Source organism: Hyaena hyaena, unplaced genomic scaffold, assembly GCF_003009895.1.
Source record: "Hyaena hyaena isolate Hyena2069 unplaced genomic scaffold, ASM300989v1 scaffold_160, whole genome shotgun sequence".
NCBI lineage: Eukaryota > Metazoa > Chordata > Mammalia > Carnivora > Hyaenidae > Hyaena > Hyaena hyaena.
Genome location: NW_024080793.1, coordinates 2,166,636 through 2,186,419, shown reverse-complemented (window position 1 = coordinate 2,186,419; position 19,784 = coordinate 2,166,636). Strand labels below are relative to the sequence as shown.

The 19,784-nt window shown below is 45.8% G+C and overlaps 1 protein-coding gene and 1 long non-coding RNA gene across 6 annotated transcripts in view; one reads left to right on the top strand and one right to left on the bottom strand.

The window, feature by feature from the left end:
* Positions 1 to 1,182: 1,182 nt before the first annotated feature.
* Positions 1,183 to 15,192, bottom strand: LOC120236791. Of its 2 annotated transcripts, none has more exons than XR_005529771.1 (4): positions 14,897 to 15,192; positions 4,330 to 4,517; positions 3,319 to 3,448; positions 1,183 to 1,483 (listed from the first exon to the last, which is right to left on the bottom strand). It is a non-coding gene; the product is annotated as an uncharacterized LOC120236791 (long non-coding RNA). The 2 variants fall into 2 exon arrangements; XR_005529772.1 differs by having other exon boundaries at positions 4,450 to 4,517.
* Positions 15,193 to 15,324: 132 nt separating this feature from the next.
* Positions 15,325 to 19,784, top strand: part of FAM193B (family with sequence similarity 193 member B) — a 31,488-nt gene continuing 27,028 nt past the window's right edge. For 2 of the 4 annotated variants that reach the window (XM_039239784.1, XM_039239785.1), the window contains exons 1-2: positions 15,525 to 15,610; positions 16,201 to 16,670. Coding sequence is in view for 2 of the 4 variants with exons in the window: in XM_039239783.1 (XP_039095714.1) it covers positions 15,401 to 15,610 (210 nt within the window). In the remaining 2 variants the exon portion in view is untranslated. Of the gene's footprint in view, positions 15,611 to 16,200; positions 16,671 to 19,784 lie in introns of all 4 variants that reach the window. The other 2 variants (XM_039239783.1, XM_039239782.1) reach the window with 1 other exon arrangement.

Genomic DNA, 19,784 nt, shown 5'->3' with positions numbered 1-19,784 from the left:
CAAATACCATATGATCCCACTTACATGTGGTATCTAAAAAAAAAAAAAAAAAAAAAATTGGGCACCTGGGTGGCTCAGTCGGGTAAGCATCTGACCTCAGCTCAGGTCATGATCTCATGGTTCGTGGGTTCGAGCCCCGCGTCGGGATCTGTGCTGAAGGCTATCTCAGACCCTGAAGCCTGCTTCAGATTCTGTGTCTCCCTCTTTCTCTGATCCTTCCCTGCTCACACTGGTGTCTCTCTCTCAGAAATAAATAAAACATTTAAAAAATTTGTTAATAAATTAAAAAAAAAAAAGAACTCATAAATAACAGAGAACAGCTTGGTGGTTGACAGAGGCAGGGAACGGGGGTGGACAAAATGGGTCTGCAGGTGATCAAAAGGTACAAACTTCCAGTTCTAAGATAAACAAGTCCTGGGGATGGGATGTACAGCATGGTGACTATAGTTAACACTGTTTTGTATATTTGGAAGCTGCCAATAGAGTCGATCTTCTAAGTTCTCATCACAAGAGAGGCACCTGGGTGCCTCAGTTGCTTAAGCAACTGACTCTTAATTTTGGCTCACTCAGGTCATGATCTCACAGTTTGTGGGACTGAACCCCACATTGGGCTCTGCAGTGACACCATGGAGCCTGCTTGGGATTCTGTCTCTCTCTCGCTCCCTCTCAGTTCCTCCCTTGCCTGCATTCTCTCTCTTTCTCTCTCTCTCTCAATATAAATTTTTTAAAAAGTTCTCATCACAAGAAAAAAATTTCTAACTATGTGTGGTGATGAACTAGTACCGTCATCATGATCATTTTGCAATACATACATGTTTCAAATCACTGTGTTGTTCGTCTAAAACTAATACAATATTATACACAAATTATATCAACAAAAGAATTTTTATGTTATAAAAAATTCTCAAGACACAAGACAGATAGACAGACCATAGAATAAGTGTTAGGACCACCTGGGTGGCTCAGTTGGTTAAGCATAGGTCTTCAGCTCAGGTCATGATCTCATGGTTCATGGGTTTGAGCCCTGCTTCGGCCTCTGTGCTGACAGCTCAGAGCCTGGAGCCTTGCTTCAGATTCTGTCTCCCTCTCTCTCTGCCCCTCCTCTGCTCATGTTCTGTCTGTCTCTCTCTCAAAAATAAATAAACATTTTTTTAAAAAATTTTTTAAAGAGTAGGTGTTAGAAGGCTAGAAAGCAATATTACCAAGGAACGATACAAATCAAATCAGACAACCAAAAGCCCTTATTCCTAAAAACAAAAGAAACTCAGTGCCAAAGGGTTTCAACAAAATATCAGATCTCAGTTCAGCATGAGGTTGCCTCCAGTCCATGGACAGGGTGATACCTCAAGCAGGTAAAGACACAGGGATTCCACATGTGCACACTATTACTGACTCAGGTGGTCCAAATAGTGAGGGCTCTACTGAATCTTGGTAAATCTCCACTTCTGTCAATGTCCTCCAGCCAAGACCACCAGGAGCTCACCTGCAATTGAACAAGCAGGGTTTATTTCTTGTTGCTGTTAGGAAGAGCACACACCACAGGGGAACCATGAAGTATCTCAGTAAGAAGGGGTTGGAAATAATTTATTATGAGATATGGGTACATGGTAGATGTTTGGGAGGAGGATTCAAGGAAATGGGGCTTTGCTCTGGACTGAATGCTGTCAGGAAGCAGGGGTAATTCTATGACTGGGCATTTCAACATATGTTATGTATAAGGCAGGAGGAACAAAAGACAGCAAAAGGTGAGATTGGTAAAGAAGCAGCAGTCACTCACATGACTCACATGAGCCAGGACAGGGGGTTACTTGGTCATTTTGGAGGCCTGGACAATGCTCACATTTTTGTTTGTGGTCAAACCTGATTATTGGGTAGGGTCTTGCTTTCTTGACCTTGTCTAATATTGACGTTCTAAAATTGGTCAGGTTCAACAGAACACCAGGGACTAACTGTGAGTGCCAGGCCAGCACCCAGACATCAAGAGCTGTTTTTCTCACAGTCTGATATAATAAAATGGTATGTAAATAATTGCTCAGTTATTATTGTTAGTAAATTAACTGATTAAGTAAATTTGAAATAAAACTAAAACATCTGTTGTGTGATTCCACTCATGTAAGATACCTAGAATAGTCAAATTAGTAGAGACAAATGGTAGAACAATGATCACTGGAGCTGAAAGGAGGGGAGAATTGGGAATTATTGTTTGATGGAGACAGAGTTTCAGTTCTGTAAGATTAAAAAGTTCTGGAGATGGATGGTGGTGATGGGTGCATAACAACGTGAATGCACTTAATGCCCTGAACTGTACACTTAAAAATGGTTAAGATGGTACATTTTGTATTATGTACATTTGGCCACAATTTAAATTTTTTTAATATTTATTTCTGAGATAGACAGAGACAGAGTGTGAGCAGGGGAGGGGCAGAGAGAAAGGGAGACACACACTCAGAAGCAGGCTCCAGTCTCTGTGGTGTCAGCCCAGAGCCTGATGTGGGGCTAGAACCCACAAACCATGAGATCATGACCGGAGCTGAAGTCGGACGCTTAACTGACTGAGCAGCCCAGGCATCCTGGCCTCAATCTAAAAAATAAAAAATCAGGCCACCTGGGTGGCTCAGTTGGTTAAGTGCCCAGCTTTATTTGGAATCTTCCGTCTAAACCCAAGAAAAGGTACTACTGCAGGGGTTGAAGACATAGACTGCCCTTGAATGTAGCTGGAACAATTCCAAACTGTTACAGTGCAAAAGAGGCTTATGGGCTTGGGCTTAGAGGGGGGTGAGCAGGGCAGGGGGGCTGTGATTGTGATGTTGTAGCTGGGAGTACTCTCAATTAACTTCCGTGTAGAGCATAGTAGTTATGTTCCTTCAAAGATAAGCAATACAAACATGCTGATTTGAAGCACATATGTTTATCATTAAAACTCATCAATAACCTCAGCAATTGTTTAGAACTTAGATCTCAGGAGATATTTTTTCAGGGAGTAGTACTTTATGTGACATTGTTTAGAATTGCCAGCATGGTGATGATTGATAAAAGGCAGACCAACTTATAACTGGAGTGGTTTTAAAATTATCTGTAGGGGTGCCTGGGTGGCTCAGTCAGTTGAGTATCCAACTCTTGATTTTGGCTCAGGTCATGATCTCGCAGTTCATGGGTTCGAGCCCGGCACTGTCAGTGCAAAGTCGGCTTGGGATTCTCTCTCTCCCTTTCTCTCTGACCTGCCCTCTCTCTCTCTCAAAATAAATAAACAATTAAAAAAGAAGAAGAACAAAAGAAAGAAAATGCCCCCTCCATGATCCAAGCTCTATGAAAAGCTACCTTGGATGTGGAAATCCTCAGCCCTGGAGGACCAGGCTAGAAGCGTAGGACATTTCTACCACAAGGTGCTCTCCAAGAAAAGATTTCTGAAGGGAGGTTGTCATCCTTGTAACTAACTGCAAAGACGTATCTACAGAAAAGAATGTAATCAGATTAGCTTCCTCTCATCTCCTCAAGGGATATACCACCTCTGGGATAGAAAATGAGAGTGGGCTTTAGAACAGAGGAAAAGAAGTGCCCCAAATTCAAGGCCACCAGTGTGGTGCAGCCCAAATCAGAGGCTCTGGAGGCTCTAACAGAGAAGAACTGCTTTTCTCCTCAACGAGATGGCCAGGGTGAGCCAGATTCCTGGACCCACTGCTCTCTCCCTCCCAGAGCCACAGCAATAACAGTCTGAGCAATGGTGGCAGAGACCCAGCATTCTGAGGGCCTAAGGGCATTCTAGCTACACCAGAACAGATTTCCCCACCGCTAGAGTACTCTGACCATACAGTGGGGCTCTGGAAGCAAAAACAGCTAGAGAAATCAAGGTGCTTCTGGAGATTCTTCAAGCTTTCCAGGGTCCTGTCCTGTAAACATCTTCACCCAAGAATGATCATGGTGACCAAGTTGTGGACCCATCATGGGAAGAAAGACATTCTTGGGATGGTAAGTAGGTCCCCAACGCAATTAATAGGAACATTAAAAGACACGCAACTTTTTGTGGGGGAGGGGTGGGGATGGGGTGGAATCTAAGCTGTGCCTATTCAGCATGATGTCATCCATTTAGTAGATCAGCATGACATCACATAGGTCAAGGTTGTTGTGCACGAAGTTGTTGCCCAGAGACTGGATATATCCTGTGGCATCATAAGGTTAGGTATGAACTCCATCTCCTAAAGTTATTCACTCATTGTTGCTCACAGGCTTTCAAGGCTCACTTGCTACAATGATATGCCTCTTTCTCCTGACCCTGAAGATGGCCCTTCCTTCTTCTCAAGCTGAACAATGTATCTACATTTCATATAATACTTTGTGTTTGGCGTAGGGGGACCTCTTCTTTTCTCCTCCATCTTGGTCATCCAAAGATGCATGAAATAGCAGCCCTGTGGTAGCCAGCCTCCAAGATGACCCCCAGTGGTTCTTCCTTACTGGAATTCATGGTCCGGTGTAGTCCCTTCTCACACTGAACAGTGTTGATCTGTGCAACCAACAGGATGCTGCGGAAATAAGAACACGTGACTTCCAAGGCTGGGTCATAAAGGCATTGCACTTCTACCTTTCTATCACTTGGATCACTTACTTGCGGGAAACCAAGCCACCAAGTCAGGAGGACATTACACCAGCCTTGTGGAGAGGCCCACATGGTGAGGAACGAACCAAAGCTCCTTCCAATAGCCATGTGATGAGCCATCTTGGGAGAAGATCCTCCAGCCCCATCAAAGCCTTCATATGATGTGATCCTGAGTGACATCTTGATTCATGATAGACCCTGGGCCCGAACACCCAGCTAAGCTGCTCCAAATCCCTGACCCACAGAGAAATGATGTGAGATAACATCTATTTTTGTTTTAAGCCACTAAGTTTTGGCGTAATTTGTTACTAAAACAGTCCCTCTTGCCAATTAACTACTCCGAAGAAGCCACCTTCTTATAGGCCAATTTTTAACCGGTGTTATTATTTTTTAATTCTCTGTAGACACACCCCTTATTGCCTGCATCCTGGGCAGAAACTTTCATCACATACCCACTGTGTGGCTACATGGAAGCCACCCTGAATTAATTACTGATCAAGAAGCCAATATCATGGGCATTGTGGCTATGAACAATGTAGGATCCCTATTCCCCCCAGACGCGGGTCCCTGGGTGTGGGTTCCAAGCCCAGTGGAGCTCACATCTCTTGCAGACAACTAGTCCTCTCATCTGCTTGCCCCATTTGAAGTCAAGAAATAACAGTGGGACTAGGGAATGAGAGAGTGGGCTGCCCCCTGAAGACTCCCCACCCATACTCTGCCCTAATCTGAATGATTTCCTACCACAACTATGCATTCTCAGGAGTGCAGATGAGACTCTCCCTCATTTCCAGTGATGTAGAAGAATTCTTCCTATTACTTCAGTTTGACTCTTTCTGTGTCTGCAGAGAATTTAAAAACAATAACAGAGGTCAAAAGCACAGACAGGGAACGCCGCTTTGGAAAAGGAAATCACTAGAACCCGGAGTTACAACATTATCATACTATTAGAAAATTCTCTCTAGAGTAGTGGGTGGCAGGGGACTGGAGGGACAAACTTAAGAGTCAGAATGCACTGCAGTGGAGCTGTTTTTGGCCAACAGAATGGTGATGACCTCATTGTTGTTTCCATGATAAATCACTGTATTAGCTGACTTCTGACCAGGCAGACTATATTAGTTATCACAGTATTTCAATATGCCCTGGCCTTTAACTCTCTCTTGGCCAAGATCTTGTTAGGACACCTTTGTTTACAAACACCATACTATATGTGCCAGGCTCTGTACTGAAAGGAGCAGAATATGCCACCCTCAAAATATGCCTCTTTGGCATAAGGATTATTGAGCTAAAGCCACTTGAAAAACAGCAGGTGTAAGAAAGAAATTCTGACATCCCCTTCCTGAAAGCAGGAGCTAAAACTCCCATGTGAAAGATGGTCTCTCATACCAGGAGCAGAGAAATGTTATTATCACCAGAAACAGGGAGCTGAGGCCAAGAGAAATCTGTACAAATAGATTTTGTTAAAATAATTCTTATCTTTAGTCTCGCCATTTATTTTAGTTACTTTTCCACAATTACCTCTCTTTGTTCTACCTACTATATAAACACTTAGGTCTGGCCACTTCTGTGGGTCTTCATTTTCCTGTGGGGGCTCCCATGCACATGTGAGAATCTATATACTTTTCTCTTATTAATCTGTCCTATGTCAATTTAGTTCTGTGGCCCAGCTGGAGACCCTAAGAAGATGGAGGTGAAGTTTTGCCTCCCTAGACTGCTGTGGTCTTGGTTTATATGTCACAATCCCATGGGACACTACCTTTATCCCCATTCTCTACATGATAAGACTGAGTCTCAGAGAAATCGAGGCCTTTCTTGAGGTCACACAGCCAGTAAGTGGTGGAGCTTGGACTGAAATCTAAGTCTGTTTGAGTTCCAAGCCTACAATGTACAGAGGAATGAGTCACAGATGGCTTCAAAGAAGAGACCCTTGGACTGGTCCTTGAATGATCAGTACAAGTTTATCAGACCCAGGAGGAGTAAAGGAGAGAATACAGTGTTGAGCACAACATGGTTGTAAGATGGGGTTGAAAGGCTAAAACCCAGGGTTCAAGGAAAACAGTGGTGAGGACTGCTATAGGCAAAGGCCAGCTCATGAGGGCCCCTAAATACCAGTCTTAGGGACTTGCAACTTACCCTTTGGGGGCTGGGGGACTCCTGGGCAGTCCCAAGCTGGAGAAACTTAGTCAGACCTGGTATTTGAAAACAATCTGGGGACAACATGGAGGCTGAATTGGAGCAGCAGTTCTCAGGATGGGTGTGGATCAGAATCACCCAGCCTGCTTGTAAAACACACCTGGAACCCACACTCAAAGAGTGTGATTCAACAAGGCTGGAGAGAGGCCCAGGGATCTGCATTTTAACATTTTCCAAGTGATTCTGATGTGAATCATCACTTGAAGAAACACGAATAATCCAGAGGGAGAGAAGCAACAAGGAGACTAATTATGAGGTTGCTGCCAGAGACACGATGAGTCCTGAACTCCAACAGTGGTAAGGAAAATGGAAACAGCCTTACTGCTATGGCAGGATACTGTTTTTATAACGTGACCCTTTGTTTTTCTTTTTTCTGGCAATTCATCCCCCAGCCCCTTTCAAATGGCTAGTCCATGATGTGATCATTGCCCCTCGGGAGTGGGATGTGACAGGACAGAAAACAAGTCTTTCTGGTATGATGTATTGGGCATGTTTCAAATAATACAGGAGCTGGGGGGTGGGGGCGGTTTTAGGTGAATCAAGATTGGCCATGAGTTTGTGGAAGCTGAAAGATGGCTGCAAGGGATTCACTATAGAAATCTGTCTACATTTGACTGGTGGTTTTTGTTTGTTTGTTTGTTTGTTTTTAGTTTTATTTTAAAAATGTTAAGTATTACTGGATTTGGTTTCAAAAAGCACTTAGGGACAAGGAGAGAAATCTCAGATCTAGCTGAAAAGTTCTGAGGAATTCATTAGCAAGAGGAAGTAGGGAGAATTGGCCCAGGAGAAGATGCTCTGCCTACAGGATACTTCTGTGCCTGGAAGAGAGAAAAACTCATCTGATTCATGTATTTGGGGAGAATACAGTGCATGCTCTGCTCAGCTCTGCCCTTCTTCCTCTTAGGATCTGCCACATCCACTGCCCCTTCAGGGCCTCTGGGAGGGAGGCCCAACCAGCCAATCACTGCCATGACTGCGGGACAGGGAGGTGTCTGCCTTGCTCAGGGGTTCAGTTGCCCACACTAAGCAAATGCTCCACCTCGGCCCTTGTCAGCAATAAGGCAATGTCCCAGCCTTCACCCGCCTCTCCTTTGCTTCATTTTGTAGTATGTTTAGAACCCTAGTCAGGAAGACAGTGCCATCTATTACGGGGGGTCCTCCAGGGACCCCCAAAACGAGGGCTTCTGAGGTCTGGAGAAAAGGGAGTGCAGAAGAGGAGGATGGAGGGAAGTGATGAGAGTACACAGGGGCCAGAGTACAGGGCAGAAAACCCAGGAGCGGAGAGGAACACTGCCCTGGGAAGCAGCAACACCGGTCACAGAGATGGCTCCAAGGCACTTCTAGGCAAGAAAGGACCTTAGCTAACTTCAGCAAGGGTCCCACAGGCAAGAGTAGCCAGCAGCAGGAAGACAGCTGGGTAGCAGATGTGTGGGTGAGAACAGCTAGGTCTCAGCAGCAACCAGCGGAACCAATGACATCTCCATGAATGTCTGTGTAGACAGATGACATTGAGAACTAGATCCCCCAACAAACACACACACACACACACACACACACACACACACACCCCCAAGTATTAGATAAGGCTCCAGGGCCCTAAATACAACCCCCAGGGAAGGGGTAAAACCCTCAATTAGCTGAGATTAAGTTTCTGCCACTCCAACAAAATGGGAGTTCAAAATAGAAATTAAGTTGAGTTATAAAAAAAAACTTTAATTATATTTCTTGCACAGGTGAATTTATGAACAGATTCCTTCTTGCTGGAATGAATGTTTTGAAAGCAGAATCAACAAGACTTGGAGGTCAGATGGATGATGGGATAGTAAGGAGGAGAAAGTCTTTCCTCCCTTTAAGAGATTTATTTCCCAAACACCCCAGGCCACTTCAGGTTCTTCAATACTGTCTGCAAAGTTCTCCTTCCTCCCCCTGGTGGTCTCTTCTCATGGCCCCATAACATAGGTTCAATTGTTCTTACCCACTCAATTAATGATTAGGAACAACAACCAGTTGCTCTAATAAAGCAACCTACTTAAAGATATTTTCTATTTACTACCTAGAAAAAACATGTTGTTAGAATTGTACCATTCAGACTGTACTAGAGTCACTGTAACAGTGGGGCTTCTAGGGCCTGAAAAAGGTCAGAGGAACACACTTCCCTTCCCAGAGTGCCTCATCTGGACCCCCCTGTTTCATTCTTCCTTTGTGCTTAGGCTCTACCACCCTCATAGAAGGTCCAAATCTCACCCTGGATTTCAGGACTTTTCACACTGGACCCTAGCTCTCATCCTCTCCAACCTGTTCTTCTCCTCTAAACCCCCTCTCCCTCTTGGGGCAAGTGGGGAGAGCCAGCCTCAGGCTGTCCTGCCCAAAGTTGCAAGCCCATTCTCAAGTTTAGATGGAGAAGCGTTGAAGGAGAAGGAAGGAGAATTGGCTACCCCCCTCAAAAAGTGCTAAGAAAGTCCTTAGTTAGTCTGAGGCCCAACCACAGGACTCAAGGAGAGGAAGACGCCCTGATCTGCTTTCCTCTGGTGGAGCCACTTCTTCCCAGAAGTGGCCAGGATGAGGGTGGTGAGCTGGGTGAGGTTCAGTAACTGCACTGGGGCTGGCTGAAGCTAAAGCTAGCTTCCCATCTGCGAAAGGCCCATTGGTGCCCAACATCACCTGTGCAGATGGAAATAATGCCAAGGTGGTAATCTACTTTGCACTGCCCTTAGAATTTCCCCAGCCCCCCTCTTCACTCAAGGAATTAGTTAGTTCTGTACTCACCACATTGGGTGAGAGGGAAAGTAAGTCACAAGGTAGAGCTGGCAAACCATCCTGGGTTTTGCATTCCATGCTCAAGCTCTTACAGACCAAAGTGACAAAGCCAGTGGCCTTCAAACTTTTGATTGCTTGAAAGCAGTTTGAAAAATTACACACTCTCTTACATGGGACCTGCAAAATAAATTGTAACACCCAGTGCAAAATGAAAACCTAAGACCCTTACTCAAATCTTAAGAACTTCATGGGGATTGTGGCATCTGGGTGATTCAGTTGGTTAAGCACCTGACTTAAGCCCAAGTCATGATATCGCAGTTTGTGGGTTCAAGCCCCGTGTCAGGCTCTGGGCTGACAGCTCAGAGCCCAGAGCTGCTTCGGATTCTGTGTCTCCCTCTCTCTCCACCCCTCCCCGACTTGTAGCACTGTCTCTCAAAAATGAATAAACATTTTTTAAAAAGTTTTTCAAGGGAATAAAGAGTATGTTATCATGATGAGCACTGAGTAATGTACAGAATTGTTGAGTCACTATATTGTACACTGAAACTAATACAACATTGTATGTTAACTGTAGTGGAATTAAAAATCTCAGTAATTTTTTTTTTAATTTCAAGAAGACAAAGGCAAGGCATTAAGCCAAGCTCACAGCCCTTCTGAAGGTAGTGCCCTGAGTGGCTAAACAGGCTATGCATCTAGGAAGCTAGCCGTGCTTTCACACATTTTTGAGTTAGCATGTAAAAATATGTATATATAAATACACAGTTGCAGATTATGTAGCTCCAGTATAGGTATACTTGATTTAAAAATATTTTCTTCCAGGGCGCCTGGGTGGCTTAGTCGGTTAAGCGGCCGACTTTCGCTTAGGTCATGATCTCGCGGTTCGTGGGTTCGAGCCCCGCTTCGGGCTCTGTGCTGACTGCCAGCTCAGAGCCTGGAGCCTGTTTCAGTCTGTGACTCCCTCTCTCTCTAACCCTCCCCTGCTCATGCTGTCTCTCTCTCTCTCTCTCCTAGAAATAAATAAAAAAATATAAAAAATATATATATATTTTCTTCCAGTTCTCAGAGTGGCATAATAAGCTAACTTAATGTATGAGAAATGTTTGTCATGACTGCTCATCACTGTAATGGATAAGTTCACTATGGTACTTGCACACTGTGGACTACCACTCAGCAGTAAGAAAGGATGGGCTATGGATACACACCACAACATGGATGAGTCACAAAATAATTATGCTGAGGGAGAGAACTCAGGCAAAACAGTTCATACTATATGAAATGCAAAATATCCATAGAAACAGCAGATCAGTGGTTGTCCGGGAAGAGGGGATGGATTACAATCAGGTGGAGCCATATGGCTAACATCTCACCAAGAGAACGTGAGTGAAAATGATGTATAGTCATTTCTGGGTATTGCTCATAAAAATATCTCATGCAACCCTCACTCTATCTTCTTCTCTATCCTCTAGTTGAATGGAGAGAACCTAGATGAAGGGACAGCCACAAGATTGGAGGAGACTGGATCCCTGAATAAGTGTATGAACCAAATCCCCCTTGACTAGCATTGGACTATGATGTGAAAAAGAACTAAACTATTATGGCATTAAATCCCTCACATGTTGGGATGGTTTGTTACAGCAGGTGGCCAACCCTAACTAATACACAGTCCAAGGCAATCTCTACCAGAAGATAGCTGGCCAGTCTTCTCAAAATAAGGTCCCGCCCTGGGGGCTTAGGCTGGTTTCTTGACCAGAGGACTCCGCACTGATAATGGCGAGGCCAGCCGTGGGACGGAGCAGTCCATGTTGCTGGGTCAATTTTGTCATAAACCCGCTGAGAAAATCCCAGAATGGCTAGGGAAGGGGACTGCCTGTTAGTCACAGAAGGTGTCATAGTGTCCACCAGGTAGAAGAGGTTCTTCCATAGTGAGGTCCTTATGGTGAATGTCCGCCTGAGACACAAATCACTTTATGCTTCGAAGCCACTTTGGGCAGTTTATGCACATTTATCTTTCTCAAAACTTAACTGTCACTAACCTTCAGTGTTTCCATTTGAGTCTCTGACCAACAGACCAAACCATTATCCAATGCCCAGGAATCAGTGTGCCTGTACTTCATGGCTTATGGGCACATTTCCCTTTTCTAGGTCCCTTGGGCCCTCTTAGAGGAAGTCCCTTGGGCCCTCTTAGAGGATTACCCCAGTAATCCACTTCTGGCTGAAGCCAGCACACTGTACAGAGCCATCTATAAAGTGGGCTCTAGATTTTTCTTCCTTAGTCAACTTATCATAAACAATTCCCCATGAGACCATGAATGACAGGAGAGAAATGTAAACAACTCACTCAGACAACCTACTGTACTTGTGCCTTTAGGGCTTGCTTGGACCCAGGCCATGTATGTCACCCCTCTTGGTAATAGAGCGCTGCTGGCTGGGTAGATCAGACAACATGGTAGTTTAGGTCACCTGGTAACCTGGTATGCCATGGTCAGGCAACCAGTCCCACTAGACTCCCGGAGCAAGTCAGGAGCATCTCAAAAGGAGATGCTCTTTGTCAAAGGAGGACATAACTTTGTTCTAAAATCCAATGCCTGAATATAAAGACCAAAGGCAGAACTACTTATTCTGCAACCTGATCCAGTAAAACCTTCTCTCTTTGTATGGTCCCTGCTAAAGTTGACAGCTTTCAAGTGACTCAGTAACATACCTAAATACAGTATATTTTACCACCCAAGACTAAAAAAGCCCACCAAGTTTTGTACCTCTTTTTTTAGTGATAGGGAGTGTGATGTACAGTAACTTGTCCTTAATTTTATAGGGAATATCTCAATATACCCCCAAACCCCTGGATACTGCACTGAGTGGACAGACCACTGTATATTTGTGAAATTTATTATCTGCCTTATAGCACATACATCATGCTTACCATCATCTATGGTATCTCCTACTTCCCATTCTCAAGGCCCATCAGAATGGTGTCATAGTAGATTAACCTGATAGCCAATAGAATAGTGATTTGGTGAAAAATCACTACAAAGTAAGTATGTTCAGAGAATGACATATTACTGAAGCAAAAGAGTAAAGGTTTACTATTGTCCCTGCCAGAGGAACACAAACTATTCCTGAGATTTGGTATAGAAGAAAAAGCGCTTACTAGACTCTACAGTTGTCTATTAGAGGCCAACAACTGCACCCACATGATCCAAGAATGAGCACTCTGAAAAAGTGCCTGCAACTAGAGTCCTTACCAGAATAAGTTTGTCATATGCTCTGTCTTTCTTCAAGACCCCCTATCTTCTCCATCAATAAAGAAAATGCGGCATATACATATATATACACATATGAATGAAATACATATAAAAAGTAAGTATAAAAATACATGCATGTATAAAATATATATATAAAGGAATATTATTCAACCTTAAAAAAGAAAAACAGGGGTGCCTGGGTGGCTCAGTTGGTTAAGCATCCAACTTCGGCTCAGGTCATGAGCTCTCAGTTCATGGGTTCAAGCCCCGCATCAGGCTCTGTGCTGACAGCTCTGAGCCTGGAGCCTGCTTCAGATTCTGTGTCTCCGGGTCTCTCTGCCCTTCTCCTGCTCACGCTGTCGATCTCTCTCTCAAGAATAAATAAACATTAAAAAATTAAAAAGAAAGAAAGAAAGGAAGGAAGGAAGGAAAGAAAGAAAAACATTGTGGGATGGCTGAATCAATTAAGCGCCCAACTCTTGATTTTGGCTCAGGTCATGATATCATGGTTCCCGAGTTCCAGCCCCAGAGCAGGCTCTGTGCGCTCGCACTTTCTCTCTCTCAATAAATAAACTTAAAAAAGGAGGAGGAGGAGGAGGAAGAGAAGAAAAAAATCCTATCATTTGCAACAACAGAGATGAGCCTGGAGGACATTTTGCCAAGTGAAATAAGCCAATCACAAAAAGACAAATATTGCATGATCTCACTTATATGTGGCGTACTAAAAAAAATGCTGAAATCATGATAACAGAAAGTAGGATAGTGGTTACCAGAGGCTGAGGTGTAGAGAAAAAGAGTTTTTTGTTGTTATTGTTTTTAAGTAGAATGATGGTTGCCAGAGGCTGCTGTGGAAGCGGATAATAAGGAGTAATTATTTAACAAGTACGGAGTTTTAGTTTTGCAAGATGAAGAGAGTTCTGGAGATGGATGGTGTTAATGGCTGCACACAATATGAACATACTCAATACCACTGAACTATATGCTTAAAAATGGCTGAGATTAGGGGGTGCCTGGGTCGCTTAGTTGGTTAAGCATCTGACTTCATCAGGTCATGATCTCACCATTACTGAGTTCGAGCCCCATGTCTGGCTCTGTGCTGACAGCTCAGAGCCTGTGGCATGCTTCAGATTTTGTGTCTCCCTCTCCCTCTACCCCTCCTGCTCACGCGCACTCTCTTAAAAATAAAATAAAACGTTTAAAAAAAATTTTAATGTCTAAGATCATTAAGTTTTATGTTAGGCATATTTTACCACAATAAAAACAAATAAATGGGAAAAATAGTATCTATCGTCTATTCTGGCCAAACTAAGAGGTCATATTGATGTAGGGGGAATCACCCTGAAATCCTTCAATTCTTTGATGATGGCACTAATCCCTGTAATGAGATAAAGCATTTTTCTATTTTCTTTTTCATTTTTTAGAGAGAGAGAGAGAGAAAGGGAGATGGGTAGAGGGAGAGAGAAAGAGAATCTAAAGCAGGCTCCACATTCAGCACAGAGGCTTGATCCAGACCCTGGGACTGTGACCTGAGCAGAAATCAAGAGTCAAGTGCTCAACCAACCTAGTCACCCTGGCCACCTGAGATGAAGTATTTTTCATTTAGGTTCCTGGCACTTCAGGAAAGCTCCAGGGCCATGTAGTACTTCTCAAAATAGGCCCTGCTCCCATTAATTAGGCTAACGTCATAATTCCGCCTCTTTAATGATATCAAGAGCAGCTCTACACATAACCGCTACATAGTTTCACTGGCCCTGGCATGAGAGATTGCACTCAAATTTTTTTCTAAAAATATGCACCATGTGCATGTCTCATAAATTCAAAAAGAAGGGAAAGCTCATTTTAACAATTAAATACATAATTACATTTTTAAATGCTCCTTCGTGTACCACTCTAAAACCTCTCTTGCACATACAACTTTTGCTGCAACACTGACCTAGTATGTGCCCCAGTCATTTTCATCTCATCACACTGGTTGTAACTGTATACTTAACTATCCAATTTCCCCACCAGACTGGGGCAGGAGCCTGAGCTCTGCTGTCTCAGGCAATGAATGCTGGACTCCCCACTGACCATACTTTGCAAATAAAGACCCAGACCATTCCCACTTCCCTTTCACCTCAAACTATCCAGGAGCCCATGAGTTCCGGCTGGCTGATGCTGAGCAGCCCACTTCGCCTTCTGTGGCCTCGATTTTCTCCACTGCAAATGGGAACGACCATACCTGCCTCCCCGTGTGAGTACAAGGAGTCAGATGGTAGGTGTGAAAGTACTCTAGAAATTATTAATTCACTCATCCATTTAACAGGCAATTATTACAGGCCCAGGGCCGTGCAGCACGGTTACCACAGCAACTACCCCTTCCCGGCATGGGTCGCATCCCGCGAGTCCATCAGGTTCCCACTCTCACGGAACTTCAGGTGGTGACCTTATTCAAAATGGCGCAGGCAGCCTCGGGGGCTAGTGCGGCGGCGCGGCCGCCGCGCCCTATGACCTGCTGGCAGCAGCAGAGGGGGGAGCCGGGCGCCGCCATATTGGCTGTTGTCCTGCGAGGGGAGCGGCGGCGGCGGCGGCGGCGGCGGCGGCGACGCGTGTGGAGCGAGGGATCGGCGCGAGCAGCGGCATGACTCGGAGGCGGAGCAGGCCGAGCGGCGGCGCGGGTCGGCGCGAGCGGGTGCGAGGCGCGGGGCAGCAGAAGCCCCAGGCTCCCGAGCCCCCGCCGCCGCCGAGCCTGGAAGCCGGACCGGGTGCAGGGCCCCCGGAGGCGCCAGCGGAGCCGGACCCCCACGACCCCAGGGAGGAGGACGAGCCCAAGTTGGCGCCCGGACCGCAGGTAGGAGCGAGCGAGGCGAGTCCGGCTGACCCGGCACTTTCACCTCCCGGGAGCGGGGGCCGGGGTGAGCTTGGGGATGAACCATCCTCCACCAGCTGGTCCGAGGCTTTCTCCCCCGAGGCGGGAGTGGAGGCTGGACCCTTCTCTCCAAGCCGAAGCATGGCCCGTCCTGTCCTGTGACCAGGCTGCCGCCTCCGGACTGGAGCAGTGGCTAGACCTTCTGGTCGTGTACCCACCCACACTGGGACTGGGCTCTGATCCTGAGGCCACAGCCCAGCTCTGCCCTTCTCCCCCTGGGCCCACCTGCTTCACCACCTACCCACAGAGCAGCCTGGGGCTCTACAGCCTCTTCCCTCTGCCCCCACCCTGGGAACGGCCCCACCCTTTCCCCTCACTGCCTGCAGCCACTGCCCCTTCAGCAGTCGTGTGCCCCCAGCGTACGTCTCCTAGGGCCTCTCCTCTCCCTGCCCAGCAGAGCAGTTGGAGCAGACAGTCAGGCAGCCTAGAAGACTATTTAGTGGGGCTCCTGCACTGAAGTGAAAACCTAGCAAAGCCTTCCCTTTCTTCCCTCTATACCCCTGACCCACAAGGTGGCCCACCTCAACCCTCAGACCATCTCTGGGTTTGGTGAATCCTGCTGAGAGTGAGCAGTAGTAGCAGGATTCCACAAAGCTTCCAGCTTGCCGCCTGGAAGAAGGTCACTTTCTTTCGAGCAAAGGAGATAATGGGAGGTACCCTGCCAGTGTTCACTGAGAGCCCGGGGTGGCATGAGCCACAGTTGCTCTGGGAGGGTTGTGGCACCTGGGGCTGGGTGGCTCGCCCTAAGCTTGCTCTGACAAAAGAGTTTTGAGTTGGTCTTTTGGCTGAGCCTGCCAAGGAAGGCAGGCTCCTGCAGGAGTCTTGGAGGGTCGGATGCAGCGCCGGATGAGGATGAGGCGTGGCGGAAGATGCGTTTGGCTCTGCAGACACTGCATCGGGCAGCAGGGGACTCTGGGAGGCTGGTGCAGCCAGAAGGCATGGCTCTTGACAGCCTTCTAGTAGAATCTCTGGAATTGTGCATGTGAGTGGGGATGTCATTTGGGGTACCATTGCCAGAAAGCCTTCCCTGACCTTCCCAATTGCGTGAGGTGTCCCCCTTTGTGCCCACAGCCCCCTGTGCTTCCCTTTGGTAGCACTCCCTATTCTTCAGTGAGACATTCTGTTGATGTATCTGTTCCCCGCACTGCACTGTGAACTCCGCAGGGGCACAGACTATGTCATCTATCTCTGATCCTCCATGCCTAGCCCTGGGCCTTGCTGACACTGAGTGGAAATAAGTAGGTGAATGAGAGAGAATGAATCCGTTGAGAACCTGTGCTTATTGTAACCTAGTTTTGATGCTGGTCTCCTTTGTGTTTCAGACACAATACAATTTTTAATTAATGAAAATGTCACCACTTATTGAGTGTCAGAAGCCCCACCTTCACTCCCACCCCCTCCCCTGGGCTGAGACTGGTTCCAAAGATGCAACTCCCCAGGTTGGACCCCACCCTTGCTTGGTCTAACTTCAGACCCTGAACCTGCTTCCCCCTCTAGCTTTCCTCTTTATTTTCTCTGGGCCGTCCTGGGAGTCCAAAAGGAGAGAGTTAGGATAGGGAGAGCCAGGGGAGCTGTTGTTTTCTCTCCTTCCCATTCAGATCAGCAATACTTTAGGGTCCCCTGCCACTTAGGTTATAGTATTCATGGCCAAAATTTTGGGTAATGGGCTTAACCATTTAGGTTTTACTTAGGACGCAGCTTTCCTAAGAGCTATAATCATCATTATCTACTCTACTGTCTGACCTGCAAATTCATTAATTTATTCACACCAGACACTTTACATACCATACTTCTAATCTTTCCACCACTCCTCTTCTTTCCTCAGCACTTAGTACAAATGTGATGAGTTAACTACTGGTTTAATTATTGGTCTACTTTTGCTACATGAACTCTGAGAGTGCAGGAACCACGTCAGTTACCGTTGTAACCCTATGCCTGGTGATTAACAAATGTTAATGAACTGAAGGATATAAACGCTATTAACACTGTTTTTCAGATGAAGAAACAAATGCCCATGTAACAACATAAGCCCAAATAACTCCCGTTATGGGTCTCAGGTGCCTCCTGCCCCCCCAAAAGGACACTCTTGTGTACTATGTGGATTTACAAGGCATTTTTTTTTTTACTATAGCCACAAAGAAGTGAAACAAACTGACAAATTCTTTTCTGATTGTACCCCACTTTTTTGTTGAGGAGGGGGTTTCTGGATGCCAGAAGCAGGCTTTTGTGCCTTGGTGAAAAGCACCTGCTGAAAGGGTTGGAGTCATTGTTCTGCCCCCTAGCGTGCCTTTGGTGAGGACCTGTGTCTCCCACAGAGCTGTACAGCTCTGTTTACACAGAGTGGGTGAGTAAGGTGAAACTCGGTGTCGCATGCCCAAGACAGCAAATAGGACCACTTCCAGTCCACAGATAGGTTCTAAGGTCCCAGGTCACATACTGTTTTGGTTTTAAGCCAATTTCTCAAAAACCAAAAGATTCCTACAAACTGGATTTGTGCCATTTTTTTAAAACTCTAAAAATCTGGTGCCACTGGGCCCACATTTCTGCAAGGCAGTAATATGAAGTCTTTGAGTAGTGTCTACCCCTGGTATGAAAGACACCCTGATCTGTGCCAGGGCCTGGGCTAGCTGGGAATGCAGAAGTGAATCAGACATGGTCCCTGCCTACAAAGAGCTCATAGTTCAGAGAACATGTATACAGCAATCACAGTTAAGCTAGAAGAGCCATGATTACTGTGAATTCAGGTTTGAAGGCCACTCTGGTTCCATCCAGACCCCTTCATTCATTTGCATTACTTGTACACACTTTTTTTTTTAAGTTTAATTTTTGAGAGAGAGGGAAAGAGAACATACATACAAGCACAAGCCGGGGAGGGGCAGAGAGAGAGAGAGAGAGGGAGACACAATATGAAGCAGGCTCTAGGCCCTGAGCTGTCAGCACAGAGCCCGACACAGGGCTCGAACCCACAAATGATGAGATCATGACCAGAGCCAAAGTCAGACGCTCAGCCAACTGAGCCACCGAGGCACCTTGCATTATTTGTGCACATTTAAATGTGGGACCTTGAGCTAGCTTATTGGGGATCCCAAAAGTCCATACTTCCAATTGTTTCAGGTCACTAAACTGCATTGATCTGTTCACTAACAATCCAAATCCTCATTTACTAAACTAAAACTGTTACTGCCTTATTAGCAAAGAACAAAAAAACCTTACAAAGCAGCTGAATAAGGCAATAGTGAAAAAGTGTTTAGTGTTCCAGGCTTGGGGTGAAACCCTCCAAGCTCAGTCTCTTTCTAGCTTTGTATCCCTAGGCATGTTTTTTCCCCTCCCTAAGCCTCATCAGCAACATCATAAGAAAATGTAGAGCAACCCACCTAACATATCAAGACTCCTCAGGCAAGAGCAGGAGTTGGAGATAGTGAGGACTGTGCCAGATGGCCGTCCAGAGCCTGAGTGTTCTCACCTGCTAGCTCTGCTTCTGTCTTTCAGTCTCTGTTGGACCACTCAGCCTACAGTCCAGGTGCACACTCAGTAAACCCTCAGGAGACTTGCCAGACTCTAAACCAGTAGTTGGTGCTGGTTGAGCTCATCTTCTGTTTCCCGTCTCTTGTCTCTACAGCACCTGCTGAGACCTGCCGGGCGTAGTTTAAAGAGCCTCGAGAGACCTGGTTCCCCACTGCTCAGAGTTAAACCTGCTCCCTCAAGAGACTGGAGCAGAGGATTAGTCAGTATCTTTATTGAAACCATCTCATTATGTTTGATCCACTGAGCAAGCATTATGACCTCTGTGCTAGGGCCTTTACTTTGGGCACAAAGATAAATAAGATAGTCCCTGTACCCAGGAATCTCCTCCTTAAGATCACTGCCCATCCGGCCTAGCCACTTTCACTGCAAGTAGTAGGAAATGATACTTGAAGGGGTGGATCTCTGCCACCACTGGTTCTTTGTAAGCTAGTAGATATTCACTATGTAAAGATGTTAAAAGGCCTTTGAGATGAAGACTTACCTGCTGAGATTTTTTTTAATTTTTAATTTCCTTAAAATATCTCAGAGCTATAAATTTAATATCGATATCAGATAAACTATTACGAACCTA